Source organism: Corythoichthys intestinalis, chromosome 6 (assembly GCF_030265065.1).
Source record: "Corythoichthys intestinalis isolate RoL2023-P3 chromosome 6, ASM3026506v1, whole genome shotgun sequence".
Taxonomy (NCBI): domain Eukaryota; kingdom Metazoa; phylum Chordata; class Actinopteri; order Syngnathiformes; family Syngnathidae; genus Corythoichthys; species Corythoichthys intestinalis.
The window spans coordinates 54,632,687-54,652,848 of NC_080400.1; the positions used below are offsets into that span (position 1 = coordinate 54,632,687).

Here is a 20,162-nt window from a genome sequence, read left to right on the forward strand (position 1 = left end):
AGAGTAAAATACATAATGTACAGTAATTCTTCACTTTATCTCGAGTCACATATTTTGACTTCAGTGCATCGCAGATTACTTTTTATTTCTGACATTGTAGTGTAAAAAAAAAAGTACAAGTACACGAATGCATAAATTAGGTGAGTTAAACAGTAAGCTAATTGAATGTAGCCTCCTACCACTAGTTAGAATTAGGGTGACCAATTCCATAAGGTCAAAATGGAGGACATATGATTAAAAACGTATTAATAAATCAAAATTGCGGTGTGTTTTCATCAACAATAAAGTTTTACATGGTTTATATATCAAATTTGTGTAACTACATAAATAAAGAAATACCAATTAAAGGTCTTTTTTGGACAATTTGTTTAGTTTACAGGACCGTGTTTTCAAATTGCGATGTGCCTTAGAACAAATCTAATTTTGAAACGTATTCGCGTTAGGTTTAGCATTGATTTTTGGTCTGTGGCATGAATTAATTGAATTATAATGCATTCTTATGGGAAAATCCCACTCATCATATGACCGTTTCAATTTACAAACCAGGTCCTGGAACAAATTAGGTTCGTATGTAGAGGTTCCACTGTATACAGTATATTAGTAAATATTTTTGTAAACCGAATAGGCACATTTTCTATGCTCTACTGTTTGTTCCAGGCAATTCTGGTTTTCTTATATTGTCCACCATTTTTTCTAAAGACGTGTTTCTGTTCGGTCTCAGGTGAGTCGCTTCAGCCCATATGAGTGGCATGCTGAGGAACCAGAGGAGGGCACCACAGAGCCGGGCCCCAATGACCAACCTCCAAATGAGTTTGGCATCTTCAACTCCCTCTGGTTTTCACTGGGGGCCTTCATGCAACAAGGCTGCGACATCTCACCGCGGTGAGTGTGTAAGATGTGATGTGTGATCTGTGTGTGCGTCTGTGTGCACGCATGCATGTAGGGGGAAAACCCCTTCTGATTTCCGCACGGTGCTCGCTGCTAAAAATACATACAGTATGTATTTTTGACTCAAAAGTCACATCTGGCACCATGTAAAATCCCAGCCTCTTTGGGCTTTAGACACACACAGTATGTTGCATCCTGGTTCACAGGGAAACACGTACTATACAGTTAATAGTACTTTAAACGATCAAATATATTACATGCAATTACATTGTGAAGAAACATTTAAGTGCATTAAAGGCTCCTATGTTGAGGCAACCAGGCAGAGCTGGTACAAAGATACTCATGTACTCACGAAACGATACAGACTGTTTACAATACCAAGCATATTTCTCACTTTAGCACTGACCGGGGCTGGTGCTCTGTGACACTGTGTGAATGTCAGCAAATACACACATCATAAATGAGAAATATGGAAGTATAAAAGGAAACATGAGGCACACAGTCACTCTTCCTTCTTCATATTGGTGAGCAAGGGTGGGAGATTTCACAGTGTGCTAGGTGTCCATAAATGATTAATGAACCACTGAAGAGGCAGAGTCCAGCTGTATTTTTAGAATATTTATATGAATATGGCATTCTATTATTGATAACCTGAGAATGCAGTTTAGTGAAATATTCATGGACGTCATTCTGAAGACGTTTTCAGAGCAAATCTGAGGAAACAAGGTGCAGCCAGGATAGTTTGATGATGGTCCAAATGGTCATGATGGGCAGTCTTTTTTTGGCACAGTAACTCTTCATTTGTTGATTTGACAAAAATACGGGTAATTTTAGCCAAGGCATGTTCATGAAAATGGTGGAAACAGTGGGTCACTCACATGATTTGTTTGACTCATTTTTTTATGTGTGTCTATGTGTTTATTCGGGGGATTCTCAGGGACCGTGTACTCGGGCAATGAATGAGAAGGACTCTAATCTATGTCTTTTTGAACAAAAGGCAGCAGCATGTACTACTTGCTACACTATAAGTGTATTGAACAGCTTTCCTATGTGAAGGAAATATCTCACATTGCCATGGAAACCCAGGCATGTTTCCAGTGGTCTATAAAGGGTCACGACACACACTAGCACTGATTGTCTGCCTTGAATCATAGCAGAATAATCGAAACTTTTCTACTCTATATGGTTGGCATATCTGCCTCATAGACAGAAGATCTGGTCTTAAATCTCCCTGTGCTTGTGTGGGTTTTTCTCAGCCTTCTGCATTTTCTTCCCACGTCCCACATGTGCCTTAAAATTGATCGGCAACCAGTCCAGGGTGTACCCCATTTTGATGGTGCCAGCTACCCAGGAAAACCGTAAGAATGGAAAATATGACCGGATAAAATTCAGTATCTGTCTTCGAAATTAAATACTTGTTTTGAACCACTTTTCCACCTTTCCCTAAAACAAATTAAATCACCTTCCACTTACAGATTATTGCTGTTGGTGAAACAAGATCCATTGCAATTTTCACTTATTTAGCTTGAGAACTAGTTAAGGCTAAATCAAGTCCTGGTTGCTATTATCGGTTGCTGTTAAATTTGAGCTTTTGTATTTTTTTTCCCTCTAAGCGCATGCACACCATTTATCTAATCCAGTTACTCTAAACCAGTGTGCCGTGGCACATTAGTGTGCCAGAAGAGATTATCATATGTGCTGCAGTAAATGATCCAATGTCACTAATTTGGACGGAACAACACTTGAAAAGAGAAAAAGTCAAGGCAAGGACAGCCGGATTCGACTTTCTCTTTTTACAGGTTTTCGAATCCTCTTAAAGGCTACCATGGATAGAAGGACATGTAGTTCTTAAAAGATAAATGTTAGTATGAGTTTTAATCATTTGAAATTAAAACCACTCTTAAGGACAGCAAAAGCGAAATGAACAGGAAAGACGGGATGAGACTAGAAACGTTCATGCGTGAAGTTTGCTAGTGACAGCACTTTATGTCATCAGTGTTTGATGTCAAAAACTGTTTGCAGAGCTTCACGGTAAACTATTCCAATATAATTATTATGGAGATAGTTAGCATCCAGAGCGGTCGTGTGCTTTACATATGATTAAGGTATACAATGAATCAAAGCAGTTTGATTAATTTTTGCAGATACCCTATACATCACAACACACGAAAACGCTGATGCAGTTTTGCCCCTACTGAGACGTCTAATGGTCTAATGACGTTTTACCTCATTTTTGTAACATAAAAGCGTCCAGACCGATCATCATTGTCCTGCCGTTGTGCTCAGATTTATCAGACTTATCAGATGTTGCTCCCAAAGCTTGCATCCCGGTGAATAAGCGACAAGGAAAACGAATAAATGTATTAAACTTAGTTTGATTGCTGGCTATTTGTATTTCTGCTTAACAGATTATAATAACGCCTTTTTTTTGCACATTGAGATCTAAGAAAATGGTGATGTGGTATAAGGCGGAGTGGATGCATTCAGATTTGTAGCTCGGACCGCACCGTTTATTGGCATAAGCTTCGGCATCTCGTCCTTCACAACATACAATTGAACATAAGTACCATGTTGTGAAAATACAACAAAAATAATATTTATATCTCTCAAAAAAATCATATTTCCAAAAAGAAAAGTGCTCCAATCTGTATTCTCACACAGTTAAGAACAATGCAATGAGAACTGGCATTCACAAATTCACAATCAAAATAGATCTGCAAAATACACATAAAACTTACTCAGACATTGGTCAAACTCTATTTAAACATTTTAGCAACTTGTTTGGCTCAACAAATACACTAGATGGCAATATACAAACTATGATGCTCGGAGCCATTATCGATATCTTACCTTCACAACATAGAATTGAACATAAGGCATGATGGACCCGTACTGGGGAATAAAAGGAACACTACGGCTTACATAGTTAAAGAGTGACACTGTGAGGCAGCATGGCAATGTGACGTCACCGCCCTGTGTTGTCAACAACAATGGCAGGCTACTAGTAATTTTTTTGGATTTTACAAATTAAATTAAGATTTTACAAATTTTATTAAAACGAAAACTTTAAGCGGAGTTTTAAGACCAAATTATTATAACTCGTACTAACATTTATCTTTTAAGAACTACATGCCTTTCTATCAATGGTTCCCTTTAAATGAACAGAAGATGATGACAAACAAGTCATAAAAAAAGGATTATGAATAAACATGGAAGAAAGTGTCGAATTAAATGACAACACAAAGACAGGAAAGAGCATTATTTTGGAAAGTCCAATTGGATACAGGTCCAGGCCTCGCCCCCCCGTCTTTGATGGACTAAGAGAAAAGTGCTTCCTCTCTGGGGATCGCCCCAAAAGTGTGGGAGAATTTATTTTGTGGGCTGAACCATGGATTCATACACGGCGTAAAAATACAAAGTGAAAACAATAAATTCCTATGTTGCCCCTCATCGTATCTTTGAGGAGTTCAAATGTTTACAGAAAGAAGAACAGGCATTTTTCCGAGCAAGCCTGACGATTGTAACAGAGCAGCAATGAATGAATACGTATACAGGGAGTCCCTGGGTTACAAACAAGTTCCATTCCTATGCTGTCGACGTAACCTGAATTTCCGCATAATCCATAGTTAACCCTTTAAGTACTCCTAAATACCCCTAAATAAAAAAAATAAAAAATAAAAACATCCAAAAACATATATTATACACCATTGTACTGTCTTTGCCAGGATATTGGAGCTAGCTAGACAGCAAGCTAAACTGTAATCTTTCCCCCTCTCTCTCTCACTCCGCTGCACGACTTCCTCGTGGCAGCAAATGCGCTCATTTTCATGTGCGCAAATATGTTCTTCTTTGTCTGTACATGCGCTCTTACTCATTTACTACCTGCTCTCTGCTTCTTGCACCAAAAAAAACCATGCATCACAAGCCAAAAGTCCCCATTATAATCCATTACACATTTCGCAAGAAACAGTCATACAAATACTAGTATAATAAAGTAGTAAAGCTCTCGCTCCCTCCCACCCTCCCTCTCTCTCCCTGCTCTTTGTTCCCCAGGCAGACAGTGCACGTGCACTGGAGTTGCTTATTAAAGTTAACGATGTTGTGTTTGATCTTGCCAGTGTCACGGGCTTCTGAAGCACCACGTGTGTCAATCATCGTTTAACTTGTTAAACAGTTGCTGTGACAACTCATTGTGTGTAAGTAAGAGGATTTCAATGACGTGCTGGCTTGGAACAGACCAACTTTGTGTGCGCATTGCACGGGTGGGGGAGATAAGAAAGTGCGCTGGAATGAATGTGTATGGGTGACGACGTTCGGGGCAGCCAGACGTGTTGTGTTTGTAGCAATAAACGGTAAGGTAGAAGGTAACAGAAGCATTTAATAAAGCCAAGATTTTTTTCTAATACATTACAGTACTTCATTCTTGTTTAAAAATAATTCGGTGAGACATTAACATGTTGAAAACGTATCATTATTATTACATTTGAAGTGCTTAAAAACCATTTATTAAAGTTTATATACATATTCTTTTTAAATTATACTTTTGGGGAAAAAAACGAAAAAACATGTCTTATATGTATCTCTTTCCAATGCTAAATCTGGATAAATACATTAAACACAAAAACGTATCGCGGCGGGTTCTGGTCCTTATTAACCCTTTAATACCGAACGTGTCGGCGGCAACATTTTTACGCATATCATTTTTGAAGCCTCGTCACGCTGTAATTACGTCACCCACGTACCGCTGGTTGGCCTCATTTGAAAGTGCGGAAGTTGAGGTCCACGCCAGTTTTTACTTGAAGTCAAACGACCGAGTAAAATGGGAGGTAATGTCATTTGAGTTTTATAGTTTTATTGCACTCATAAATAAGCACTGAAACACTGCATGGACCATGAGTTTATCTCCATAATTCCATCATTTCTTTTCCATTTTCAAAACCGAAAGCAGCACGAAAGACTACATATACCAGGAGCCGTTGTAAGGTCAGGAAGGACGAACCTAATGTGAGCATTTTTAATAAATTTCCGAGCGAGGCGCCACCTAAGGAAAGGGAGGCATGGGAGCGAGCGACGGCCAGTTGGATTGAGTGAGCGACTTTGAAACGTGGAATGAATCGAAAACTAAATTTAGCGCAAACGAATGCATTATTTCATCAACTCAAGGAGGAGGATGAGCCGCATTTGTTTTCCTCGGATGAGTCAACGAGTTAGAAGAGTGACAGGCTGACAGCAGTGTGCTAACGGCGGAAGAGTAGGCTGTGTGATGTTGTGCATGACGTAGCTCGTGTCCTGTTCAAGAGGAAACTTTGAGTCGCATTCCTGAAAAAAATCGAACTGAGCTAGTTTATTGTCAATATTTGAAGACTTTATTCAATGTTTGATTTTTTTCCCCTTTACTATCAATCTTTTCAAATTGTATATAGATGTGTGCGTTCGAGAAGCTTGATTGCATGTATTTCCTTTTGATAGGGTGATGGGTACAATACCTAACCTCACAAAGAGATATCCTCAAAACCCTTTTGTTGTCAGGTGATATATATGTATTATAAATATATATAATAGATATATTTTTTTCACTATTTTGCACTGTATATAACCTGTTTTGACCATACTACGTGAAAAGGCCAAAAACGCCTATGACCATACCTGCTGTTTGTGTTGAATTGTCAAACATAAAACTATTCAGTCTTATGTTTTTCTATTGAATGTTTATCCTAACAAGTTGAATGAGTTGGAAGTTAAGCAGGCCAAATCTAAGCAGGCCAAATCAATCCATACCAGTGAGACAGTGACTATAGATAATGCTGCAAAGATTGTTAATTCAGTACGTAACACAGATAGACTTGGACCACTAATAGGATGTTTTGCTCATGTGGTAAACATACCTGCTAAGAGAGCAGTAGCAATCAATAGTGTGCCCCGCCTCACTTTACAAACAGTAAAGATTGTTCTCAGCACTTATATACAAAATTTCTTCAGATCAGTAATACGTAAGCACATAAATATTATGCACTATAATGCATGTTTATAAACGGCATTGTTATTTTTTGCTTGTTAGCCTTAAATGTATTGAATCGAATCGAAAATCGTGTCCCTCGTGTCGAAAATCGTACCGAACCGTGACAACTGTATTACTTGTATTTACACATGATTATATGCAAATATATTCCTTAACTGTCTATCCACATGTTGTGACCGTTTTTTAAGTGGTGTGCTGTGAGCTTTTTTCAATGTGAAATATGGGCCATGGATCAGTAAAGCTTGGGAAAGACTAGTCCAGTGCTTCTCAATTATTTTCTGTTACGCCCCCCCCAAGGAAGACGTAAATGTTTCGCGCCCTACCCAACTCTCTGCCGCCACTGTAAATAGTATCATTTGTCTATAAAATTACTATTATAAATACGCATCTGCCTAACATTGTGTCCTTTTTTTTCTAATACAGAAAAAAAGTAACAGATCAACTTATAATAAAGTATAACATTATTAACATTGTTCTGTTTGTAACAGACAAGACGATGCGCATCAATTTGCCTGAATTTAAAAAAAAAATCACATCCAAACTGTAAAAAATACACCCAAGGTACATTTTTGACCATTTGATACAGAAAAATAAAATGTAATAAAATCAGTGAATAATAACAAATTAAAATTGATTAGAAACATTCACTCATGAGGACAACATGCCAAAAATTTGACCAAAAAAACAAAACTGAATAAAAGAAAAAAAGAGTGTCCTTGGACAGATGGACAGTTTTTATTTTTGCTGCTCACAGTATTTACCTCCTTTGCAATGGTGTGGAGTTATTTTGCAATGAGCATGCTAACAATACTCACTAGTTTACTGATATAACACTGACAAAGCAGGACGATTGTTGGCAATATTCGGCACGTTTTCACTGAAAAACAATCAAGCGGCTTATCAATGAGATTGGGGTCTAATGTCTTTAAGTGGCGTCTTAATTGATTTGGCTTCTGGCTGTCCGCTATAATTATTTTTAGACACAGTAAACAGTGGTCTTCCCTCATCACCAGTGTTGGGTGGGTTACTTTAAAAAAGTAATTAGTTACATTACTCACTACTTCTTCCAAAAAGTAACAGAGTTAGTAACGGAATTACTTTATAGTAAAAGTAACTAGTTACCAGGGAAAGTAACTATTTCCGTTACTTTAAAAAGAACTTGTTGTATGTCAAAGAATTTGAAATTTTCTGAGCAGTATTCGAGTCAGTGGAATAGAGAAGAACAGACAGGTAGTTAACTTTTTAGGTCCTTCAGCAGATTTGAATTGCTTACCACAGATGTCGACAAACGCTTTGCCCCGGGACATAAATTACACATTACATGCAGGTTCTTTCCTTTAATTTCGAAATAGTGTCTATATCTCGACCTCTTAAAGGACAATTTGTCTTCTGAATGCTCTGCCATCCCGACCCTGTGCATCTGTTTTGCGTGTGTGTTTGCTGCACGCGCTGTTCCGGGTTGCTTGTGAAATCACCGGCTCTGATTGGCTTACCAAGACACATGACTCTAACCCTCAGCCAATCACAATCACTTCCATCGCATCTCTCGAGGGACTGCATTCAGGTAGGCCCGTTTCCCGACAATTCACGTCACCTTTAAAGCGTCTGCCGTCCTCAAGATGGAAGCAGAATTATTGCTGGCTGACAGTGGGAGATGGGAACGAGGCTAGCATCAGGTGTAGCAAACACAGAAACGTTACCAAACTTTGTAAAGCATTGTCTAATTGAATGAGCAGGGACAAACAGCTTGGAGTCAGAAGTACGTACGCTATTCTCGAACCTGAACGCACCCCAAGTCTTGGATGACAAATCAACAGAGCAGAGTCTCGACTCGACACGGCTGGTTGTTTCTTCAATTTATTCAGAGTAAGTAACGCACCGCTTTTGACCGTCAGTAACGGTAATGGCGTTGTAACGGCGGAAAAAGTAATTAGTTAGATTACCCCGTTACTAAAAAAATATAGGCGTTACGTAACGGCGTTATTTATAACGGCGTTACTCCCAACACTGCTCATCACCCACTGTATTAAAATGTTAAAGCTAAAAGGCAAACGGCACGAAAAAAGCGCATTCTCGGCGGCCGAGGTAGAACCGTAGGTGAGGGCGGTCGTCGTGACGATCCCAAGCCGAAAATGGCACTTCTCAGGCGGCGACGTGAGAACCGGACAAGACAGTGGGTCGCTGCGTGAGTGAGTCCGGTCGGAAAACGGCTTTCGAAAACGGCGGCGGCACACTGCTCTTCATATCTGTTTTCTGTGTGTGCTGAGTGCTCTTTCTTAGTTAAAAAAATACTGCGCGCATTCTGAAAATGAGAGCGCCACTGCCACCCACTGAGTGGATGTGCAAGTACACTTTATTCCAGTACGGCAAAAAAAAAAAAAAAAAGCATGTTCCCCAAGGTCACGTGCACCCCCCTGGCATTGCTGCGCCCCCCCCCCCCCCCCCCCCCCACACACACACACACACTATTTGGGAAGTACTGTACTAGTTTAACCTGCTTCACCTCATTTGGGTTAAAGGTGAGGTGGACCCTATCCCAGCTGATTTTGATTTAGAAGCAGTGTCCACCTTAGATTGGATGGTCGCCAGGCAATCACACTCACCTAAGGATAATTTAAAGTGTTCAGTGAATTGAAGACATATATTTGGATTGTTGGCAGAAGTCCAAGTACTCAACAGAAATCCACGTAAGCAGGGAGAAACGGGAAAATTTTACAATGCATGGCAAGAGCTGTGAGATTAAAGATACGAAGCACAGACTTTGAGCTATTAGCCCACAGTGCTGCCTCCATCATTGTTGTGGTCATAAAAAACAGTTCAAGAACATGAACCAATTGAGAAATCAGTCTGATTTCCTTTCGCTTGTTCAGATTTCTTTGCAACATCCAAAAATGATTAGACATTGCTGAGTATGAATGTTAGAAACCCTGAGGCTTTTCATTTGGGTATTTATAAGGAGCAGATGAATAATATTTTGTTCTTGCCTGAAGACCAAAACCTTTTTTACTCAGAATTAATGAGTGTACAAAACAAACCATAAAAAATACATTTCCTTCTTTCTGTCTTTGCTAACTTTTTCAGCCTGTGACTTTTTTTTTCTTTTTGTCCGTGCTTTCACACCTGGTTTAACAGCAACAGCAGCATTTCACGTTTTGGATAATGAACAGAAGTTGGTGCTGCTATGCCTCTACCAGCCTTCTTTTTTGCTCTCATCCTCTATTTTCTTCATTATCTCTCATTCCTCGCTCACCAAAGCTGTCCTATTCCCCTCCATCCCACTTTGTGAAATGACAGGCCATTTCTGACTACAATGCAAAAAACTGCTTGTGCCCATACTCCAACCTGAAGTGCACCTGACAACACTGAGTGCACTTCACACACCAGACTGACACACAGACAGAACAACTTTTGTACAAGTGTACATTGGTCTGCACACACACACACAAATCTATTTCTTCGCTTGCATGTGCCTGCACGTGTGCTTCGATGTGGCTGTTTTTGCAGCTGTCCTTGCAATCATGTAATGCTTCACACAACGTCAGTGTTCGTCATTGAAATTGCCCAGCCTTGTCACCTCCAATACACCATAACTGCTATAAGGGCCAGGATTACTGTGGTCATAAATGACAGATTATAATTTGACAATGTGAAAACTGTTACAAATAAATCTGTTTATTTTTCTACCTTTTCCCTTGTCATCCACCAGATGTTTTTTTGTGGTGGTGGTGGGGGGGGGGGACAAATTCAATAATAGTGCTAAGAATAAAACAAAACACTATAAATTCAAAATGTTTGAAAGAATAACAAAAGTACCACTGAAAATAATATTTGTGTTACCACTGCGATTAAATTAGCCCATTAATTAATTTCATTGATTATTTTTGAGTTTATTTTCAGGTTGTTTTGATTACCAGTGTCCGTCATTAAGCGGTAGTCACTGTCACTAAAATAGACACTCAGCCCTATAATATTTTTTTTGTGTGTGTCATGTCACCTAAATTCCTGTAAATAACCAAATGTGCAGAATTGTTTTCACATTGAATTCCATTCAACAAGAAAAGGTATAATTTTGTTGCAAAAGCAGTAATGTAAAAAAAAAAAAAAAAGTTTTGTCTACCCTCTGACTTACTGGGGACCAGTTCAGGGTGGAGTATGCCTTTTGCCGAAGGCCTGCCGGGATAAACTCTAACATTCCATGACCAGGATAAGCAGTGTTGAAAAAGAATGGATGGATGGCTGGACACTTAGCTCCTCTGTCAATATCCTCTACTCCTCAATGGAATTTCTGGTGGGAGGACCTAGCATATCAATAGAGGCGCAAGGACCTAGGAATTTTCAATTAGAGACATGAGACAAACCAACTATCCGAGGAGCGAGGCAGATTTTTTATATCTAATTATATTTCCCTCCAAAAATGATTTAGGCATTTATTTTAAGATTGTAAAAATATGGCAGCGTGAGGCACATACCACCACCCTCATTGGGAAAATAGAGTGCGTCAGTCCGATCATCTGAAAATCAAGAGTTTTAACCTCATACAAGCAGGATTTTTAAATAAGACCATATGCCTTAATGATTCAACCAGCAGGAGCAGACAAAAGAGAGGCAGTCAAAAACTATCCTGACGAGGGATAATAGAACCCCCCCCCACTCACATGACGTCACAACCACGCCGCCGCGCCATATTGTCCGTCAGCTCGTCGTGTTTACGCATTACCGCTACGTAAATTCCTCCTATTATGGCGTGTTTTTTTGCTCGTTAACATTAATAATCAAAATGGTGAAGGCGTGTGTGGCGGTAGGTTGCAGTAACAGAGAAGATAGACGGAGAGACTTGATGTTTTACCGTATTCTGAGAGACCTGGAGAGGAGAGCGAGATGGACTGCTGCAATTCGACGAGAAAACTGGGCACCAAACGATCACCACAGACTATGTAGTAGTCATTTTATACCTGGTAAGATGCATTTAACATATATTTAGAGGGTTTTGGGCTGACAACCACAATTAAGATCATTGCGAGGCTAATCGCCGACAACATACAGTTTCAAATTCAAGATGTTTATTTCTTCCGCCATCATTATTTTTTGAATAATATTTAGCTGGTACCAAGTGAAAGAAGCTGGCCTCGTCTACGGATCATCAGTTAAACAGGGATGTCCAAACATTTTGCAAAGGGGGCCAGATTTGGTGTAGTAAAAATGTGGGGGGCTACCTTGGCTGATTTATGTAGAACAATATATTTAAACAATTTTTAGCAAGCCCTTCTGTGTGTCACATTTGGTTTATTATTATTTTTTTAAATTCACAATTTCAACAATCTCGCCTTTGTGGCGTTCTCTTTCGACACTCGGGCTCTTGCGAAATACTGCTGCTGTGAATTAAACTAGCTTCAAGTTGCTATAATTTCTCGCTGCATATCTTTCTTGTAATGTCGTACATGCCAGCGTGTTTTGTTTGGTAGTATCGCGTCACATCGAACTCTTTGAAAACAGCGACTGTCTCTTTGCAAAGGAGGCAGACACAGTTGTTGCGTATTGTATTGAAGAAATAGTCCAATATCCACCTATCCTTGAAGCGTCGGCCATCGCAGTCAACTTTTTTTTGTATTGATTGTCGCCATTGTAGAAAAATGAAAGTAAAGAGTCACATGGGGTAATGTTGTTTAGAGTGCTGCTCTTAAAGTTTTTCAGTTTCGTGAGAATAGGCTGAGTTTCTGTGGACAAGATAGTTGTAGATACAGTATCAGGGTAGCAGATGTCAGGCAGAGACGGCGAAGACAGCGGGTTGAAAAATATCAATTTAGGCATCAAATATGGATCTGGCGAATGGATAGACTGAAGCTTTTCCACCTAACGCCTTTTATGCAACGTATCCAATGAGTTTACAGCGTCTGAAAGCACCGGGGCTTCCATGAATTGCACTATAAATTGCAAACTACAAATTGAAACCATTGAGAAAACGGATAAACAATAACGGACAATATGGTGGCCGGATACAGCGACACGTCATTGTGTGACGTTGGTGAGTGGGGTCTATATTCTCTTCCAGGTAACATAATTTGTTTAATTGGATACTCTACCAGTTCCTGTGATTTGTCTTGGTCATGCTCTCCAACAATGTTCCCTCTAATTTTTCATGTGTCTGAGCAAACACACCAGCTCCCTGAGCACACTGCGGCCCACGGTGAGCAACATCAGATGTGTACCGTATTTTTTGGAATATAAGTCGCACCAGCCAAAAAATGCAGAATTAAAAGGTAAAAACATGTATGTCGCACCGGCGTATAAGTCGCATTTTGGGGGGAAATTTATTTGGTAGAATCCACCACCAAGAACAGACATGTCATTTTGAAAGGCAATTTAGAATAAAAACTACAATAGAGAACAACAGGCTGATTAAGTGTACGGTATGCTAACATTATATGACTCATAAACAATTAACTGAGAACATGCCTAGTATGTTAATGTAACATAGCTATTTAGAGTTACTGAGATAACTATAGCATAAAGAACATGCTAACTAGCAACAATGATATCATAATGTGTGAATAAGTTCACATACAGTATAAGTCGCTCCAGAGTATAAGACGCACCCTCTGCCAAACTATGAAAAAAACTGCGATTTACAGTCAGAAAAATATGGTACATAGCGGCCACACACCTGTATCACGCCTTTTCACGCCTATTAGCATTTCTACTGCCCGTAAATTATCTAGTATTAAGAGCATTTAATGATTAATATCCATAATTCAAATATATTTATAAATGTCACTAGAATACACACCAATCTGACTTAAGTGAAGTGAACCTTATCGTATCATTTGCTGGACACCTGTCACTCACCGAGTTACAACGTTTCTGTTGATTTTTTTTTTTTTTTTTGTGCGCAGCATAGAATTTCTTGTGCGCAGAGTAGGTGCCAGCAGTGCGCGATTGCGCACGCGCGCAGCTTAGAGGGAACATTGCTCTCCATACGTCAGGTTCTTTTGCTAATAGAGCTTAGACCATAAATCTTGTTAGTACACAAGGGCATAAGTCAGTCTCAAAATCTTAAAGTCGTGAATTCAAACCTCATACGTTATTTTTTTTTTTTTTTTTTTTTTTTTTTTTTTTTTTTTTTTTAAACCTGTCCTGTTCAGCTGTTTGACACAGAGAATGGAAGTCTAAGTGCCCGGATTCTGAACAGTTTGAATGTTTCACATTGAGAGTCTGACATACTCCCATTGTGATCATTCAAAATACCTTTTTATTATGACAAAGCAGCGAACAGGAAGGGATTATGGGGGGACAGAAGAAAAGAAATACAAGAGAAGAAAGAAAAGAAACACATACACAAACAACAACAAGAAATACATTGAACATCTAAACTAGTTACTAATATGCTGGTGCTATCGTCAGCGAGATGTATTTCCGGTTTACACCATGTGGGGGCCTATTGGCCAGTGAAAGAGGAGAATGGGGGTGGGGGTGTCTATAAGACTATAAACTAAGTGATTGAAAGGGGTAGAGTGTACACAAATCAGTTCTGTGATCTAGAACCCAGTAATCGTGTGAATCTCTTATGAGTGAAAGCCCGTTGGCGACCAACCCTACGCCGCCGCATCGCCAATCCCGGCACCGGAACCCCCAACCCGAGCATGCCCTACCACATCCAGCAGCACGCAAGCCCCACCGGGCGCGCGACAGCCACGCAGACGGGCGGAGAGACCGCACGGGCACCAACCCAGGGCCACCTCATACGTTATTAAACAAAGCGAACATAATGGCACTCTTCATTCACGTTATGTCCAGTTGGAGCAGATGTAAAATGGTATACAATCCTGATGAGGCAGAATAGCACCCTCTTCTGTTGGTTCAAAAGAAATTCCACCGCTTCCTAATTTTATGTGGTCAGAATCTCAAAATGTCACAAATCTTTTTTCTGTTAAAAGATCCAGACTGTCAGCTCGTTGGTAGAGTAGGTAGTACGTAATATTGATGATAAATTCATAATCTGAAGGTCGTGAGTTCAACCTTCGTCAAATTCAGAGTTCACACAGTTTTTTTGTATCAAGAAAGCAAAACATCACCGTCGTTTCTACAGTATGTAGTACGGAAGTCTCATAATCTGAAGGTCATGAGTTCAATCGTCACACGAGGCAGTTCTAGAACAAAATGCATAATGTGACGCATCGCCTTAGCGTTTTATCCACCCGGAGAAGAGGAAAAACATCCCGATAACGATCCTTATGAGGGGGAATCCAACCTTCTTCTCGTCCAAGTAGAATCTGTTGTTTCGGTGGCAAATCTTCTGATTTACCTTTGTCGAGTTCACCAAGTTTTTTTGTATTAAGCAAGCTGGTCATCAACTTCGTTTGTACTGTAGGTAGTACAGAAGTCTCATAATTTGAAGGTCGTGAGTTCAATCGTCACGCTAGGCAGTTTTTGAACAAAATGAAAACTAGAACGCATTGCCTTAACAATTTATACAGTTTGAACAGATGTGAAACATGCCGAAACAATCCTAATGAGGGAAAAATCCAACCGTTTTCTCTTCCAAGTAGAATCTGTTGTTTCTTTGGCAGTTCCTCTCACTTGGCTTTATTCAAACACACCGATTTTCACCAACTTTTTTGTATTAAAAAAAGGTGAAGCCGGGCCTCGTTTGTACAGTAGGTAGTATGTCAGTCTCATAATCTAAAGGAATCCTCATACGAGGCAGTTTTTGAACAAAATCCCCATGATGACGCATCGCCTGAAAAATTTATCCAGTCGGAGTTGATGCACAACATACCTGACGAGTGAAAATCCAACCTGTTCTCTTCCAAGTAGAATCTGTTGTTTCGTTGGCAGTTCCTAGATCTTGACTATATTCAAACGCACCAGTTGTCGCCAAGTTTCTTCGTTTTAAGAAAGCAGAACGTCAACTTCATTTGTAAAGTAGGTATTACATCAATCTCATAATCTGAAGGTTGTGAGCTCAATCCTCACGCAAACCTTCTTCTCTTCCAAGAATAATCTGTTGGCAGTTCCTCTGACTTGTCTTTATGCAAACGCACCAGTTATCATTGAGCTTTATTGTATTAAGGAGCAAGGGCGTCTGCCTCCTTTGTACACTAGGTAGTACGTCAGTCTTACAATCTGAAGGTAGTGAGTTCAATTCAAACACAAAGCGGTTTTTGAACCAAATGCACATGAATATGCATCACCTGAAAGATTTATCCAGTCGGAGCAGATGTACAACTTCCCAACAACAATCCTGATGAGGGAAAATCCGACAGTGTTCTCTTCCAAGTAGAATCTGTTGTTTCGTTGGCAGTTGACTTGTCTTTATTCAAACGCACCAGTTGTCACCAATTTTTTTTATATTAATAACTCTGAAATCAGCCTTGTTTGTACAGTTGGTAGTACGTCAGTCTCATAATCTGACGGTTGTGAGTTCCATCCTCACACAAGGCAGTTTTTGCTCAAAATGCTCATGATGACGCATCGGTTGAAGGATTTATCCAGTCGGAGCAGATGTACATCATCAGTGACGAAGGAAAATCCAACTCTGTTGTCTTCCAAGAAGAATGTGTTGTTTCATTGGCAGTTCCTCTCACTTATCTTTGTTCAAACACACCAGTTGTCATATTTTTTTTATATTGAGCAAGCAGACCCCATCCTCGTTTGTACAGTATGTCAGTCTCATAATCTGAAGGTCGTGAGTTCAATCCTCAAACGAGGCAGTTTTTGAACAAAATACCCATGACAACGCATCGCCTGAACAAATTTTCCAGTCAGAGCAGATGGACAACATCATGTCAACATACCTGACGAGAGAAAATCCAACCGTGTTCTCTTCCAAGTGGAATCCGTTGTTTTGTTGGCACTTCCTTAGATTTGTCTTTATTCAAATGCACTAATTGTCACCAATTTTTTTATATTGAGAACACAGAACATCAGCCTCGTTTCTACAGCAGGTAATACATCAGTCTCATAATCTGAAGGTCGTGAGTTCAATCCTCACCTGAGACAGTATTTGAACAAAATGCCCATTATCACACATCGCCTGAACGATTTTTCCAGTCAGAGCAGATGGACAACATCATGTCAACATACCTGACGAGGGAAAATCCAACCATGTTCTCTTCCAAGTAGAATCTGCTGTTTCTTTGGCAATTCCTCTGAGTTGTCTTTATTCAAACGCAACAGTTGTCACCAATTTTTGTATATTGAGAGCGCATAACATCAGCCTTGTTTGTACAGTAGGTAGTACGTCAGTCTGGTAATCTGAAGGTCATGAGTTCAATCCTCACACAAGGCAATTTTTGACCAAAATGCCCATGATGACGCATCACCTGAACGATTTATCCCGTCGGAGCAGATGTCCAACATCCCGACAACGTACCTGACGAGGGAAAATCCAACCAAGTTCTCTTCCAAGTGGAATCTGTTGTTTTGTTGGCAGTTCCTCTTACTTGTCTTTATTCAAAGGCACCAGTTGTCCCCATTTTTTCTTTTATATTGAGAAAGCGGAGCCCGACCTCGTTTGTATAGTAGGTAGTACATCAGTCTCATAATCTGAAGGTCTTGAGTTCAATCCTCGCATGAGGCAGTTTTTGAACAAAATGCTCATGATGACACATTGCCTGAACGATTCATCCAGTCGGAGCAGATGTACAACATACCTGACGATGAAACGTCCAACCAAGTTCTCTTCCAAGTGGAATCCATTGTTTCGTTGGCAGTTCCTCTGATTTGGATGCACAACATATCCGACAAGGAAAAATCCAACCATGTTCTCTTCCAATTAGAATGTGTTGTTTCATTGGCAGTTCCTCTGACTTGCATTCAAACGCACCAGTTGTCACCAATTTTTTTTATATTAAAAAGAGCTCAGTATCAGCCTTGTTTGTACATGAGGTAGTAAATCAGTCTCGTAATCTGAAGGTCGTGAGTTCAACCCTCACGTGAGGCAGTTATTGATCAAAATGCCCATGATGACGCGTCGCCTGAAGGATTTATCCAGTCGGAGCAGATGTACAACATATGTGACAAAGGAAAATCCAACTGTGTTGTCTTCCAAGGAGAATCTGTTTCGTTGGCAGTTCCTCTGGGTTGTCTTTGTTCAAACGCACCAGTTGTCATATTTTTTCTATATTGGGAAAGCAGAACCAAGCCTCGTTTATACGGTAGGTAGTATGTCAGTTTCATAATCTGAAGGTCTTGAGTTCAATCCTCACACGAGGCACTTTTTGAACAAAATGCCCATGATGACGCATCGCCTGAACGATTCATCCAGTCGGAGCCGATGTAAAACATACCTGACGATGAAACATCCAACCAAGTTCTCTTCCAAGTGGAATCCATTGTTTCGTTGGCAGCTCCTCTCATTTGTCTTAATTCAAACGCACCAGTTGTCATATTTTTTTATATTGAGAAAGTAGACCTGACCCTTTTTTGTACAGTAGGTAGTACGTCAGTCTCATAATCTGAAGGTCGTGAGTTCAATCCTCACACGAGGCAGTTTTTGAACAAAATGCTCATGATGACGCATCGCCAGAACGATTTATCCAGTCGGAGCAGATGTACAACATACCTTACGATGAAACATCCAACCAAGTTCTCTTCCAAGTGGAATCCGTTGTTTCGTTGGCAGTTCCTCTGATTTGGCTTTATTCAAACACACCTGTTGTCATATTTTTGTATATTGAGAAAGCAGAACCCAGCCTTGTTTGTACAGTAGGTAGTACATCAGTCTCATGCTCATGATGACGTATCACCTGAGTGATTCATCCAGTCGGAGCAGATGTACAACATACCTTACGATGAAACATCCAACCAAGTTCTCTTCCAAGTGGAATCCATTGTTTCGTTGGCAGCTCCTCTGATTTGTCTTAATTCAAACGCACCAGTTGTCATATTTTTTTATATTGAGACAGCAGCACATCACCCTCGTTTGTACAGTAGGTAGTACGTCAGTCTCATAATCTGAAGGTCGTGAGTTCAATCCTCACACTAGGCACTTTTTGAACAAAATGCCCATGATGACACATCGCCTTAACGATTTATCCAATCGGGAAAATCCAACCGTTTTCTCTTCCAAGTGGAATCCCTTGTTTCGGTGGTATGTCCTCTGATTCTTCTTTATTCAAACACACCAGTTGTCATATTATTTTATATTCATAAAGCAGAACCCAGTCTCGTTTGTACAGTAGGTAGTACGTCAATCTCATAATCTGAAGGTCGTGAGTTCAATCCTCACACGAGGCAGTTTTTGAACAAAATGCCCATGATGACGCATCCCCTTAAAGATTTATCCAATCGGAGCAGATGTACAAAATACGTGACGAAGGAAAATCCAACTGCGTTGTCTTCCAAGTCGTATCTGCTTTTTCGTTGGCGATTCCTCTGACTTGTCTTTATTTAAGCGCAGCAGTTGTCATATTATTTTATATTGAGAAAACAGGACCTCAGCCTCGTTTGTATAGTAGGTCGTACGTCAAGGTCTCATAATCTGAAGGTCATGATTTCAATCCTCACGCGAGGCAGTTTTTAAAAAAAATGCCCATGATGATTCATTACCTGAACAATTTATCCCTTCATCTCTTCCAAATGGAATCTGTTGTTTCGTTGGCAGTTCCTCTTACTTGTCTTTATTCAAAGGCACCAGTTGTCCCCATTTTTTTTTTATATTGACAAAGCAGAGCCCAAACACGTTTGTACAGTAGGTAGTACGTCAGTCTCATAATCTGAAGGTCGTGAGTTCAATCCTCACACAAGGCAGTTTTAGAACAAAATGCTCATGATGACGCATCGCTTTAACGGTTCATCCAGTTGGAGCAGATGGACAACATACCTGACGATGAAACAGCCAACCAAGTTCTCTTCCAAGTGGAATCTGTTGTTTTGTTGGCAGTTCATCTGATTTGTCTTATTCAAACGCACCAGTTGTCACCAATTTTTTTATATTAAAAACATAGAACATCGGCCTTGTTTGTACAGTAGGTAGTATGTCAGTCTCATCAAGGCAGTTTTTGATCAAAATGCCGATGATGACGCATTGCCTGAACGATGTATCCAGTCGGAGCAGATCTACAACATACGTGACGAAGAAAATCCAACAGTGTTGTCTTCCAAGTAGAGTCTGTTGTTTCATTGGCAGTTCCTCTGACTATGTCTTTATTGAAACGCACTAGTTGTCTCCAATTTTTTTATGTTGAGAGCACAGAATATCAGCCTTGTTTGTGCAGTAGGTAGTACTTCAGTCTCATAATCTGAACGTCGTGAGTTC

General features: G+C 39.9%; 1 protein-coding gene and 2 non-coding genes across 8 annotated transcripts in view; all 3 read left to right on the plus strand.

The window, feature by feature from the left end:
* gria4a (glutamate receptor, ionotropic, AMPA 4a) overlaps nucleotides 1–20,162 on the plus strand; it is a 334,213-nt gene that overhangs the window by 217,374 nt on the left and 96,677 nt on the right. For all 6 annotated transcript variants that reach the window (XM_057839069.1, XM_057839066.1, XM_057839067.1 and 3 more), the window contains exon 13: nucleotides 722–882. In XM_057839069.1, coding sequence (XP_057695052.1) covers nucleotides 722–882 — 161 coding nt within the window. The remainder of the gene's footprint in view (nucleotides 1–721; nucleotides 883–20,162) is intronic.
* Nucleotides 16,273–16,345, plus strand: trnam-cau (transfer RNA methionine (anticodon CAU)). Its single transcript has one exon. It is a non-coding gene; the product is annotated as a tRNA-Met (tRNA).
* On the plus strand, nucleotides 17,120–17,192 carry trnat-ggu (transfer RNA threonine (anticodon GGU)). Its single transcript has one exon. It is a non-coding gene; the product is annotated as a tRNA-Thr (tRNA).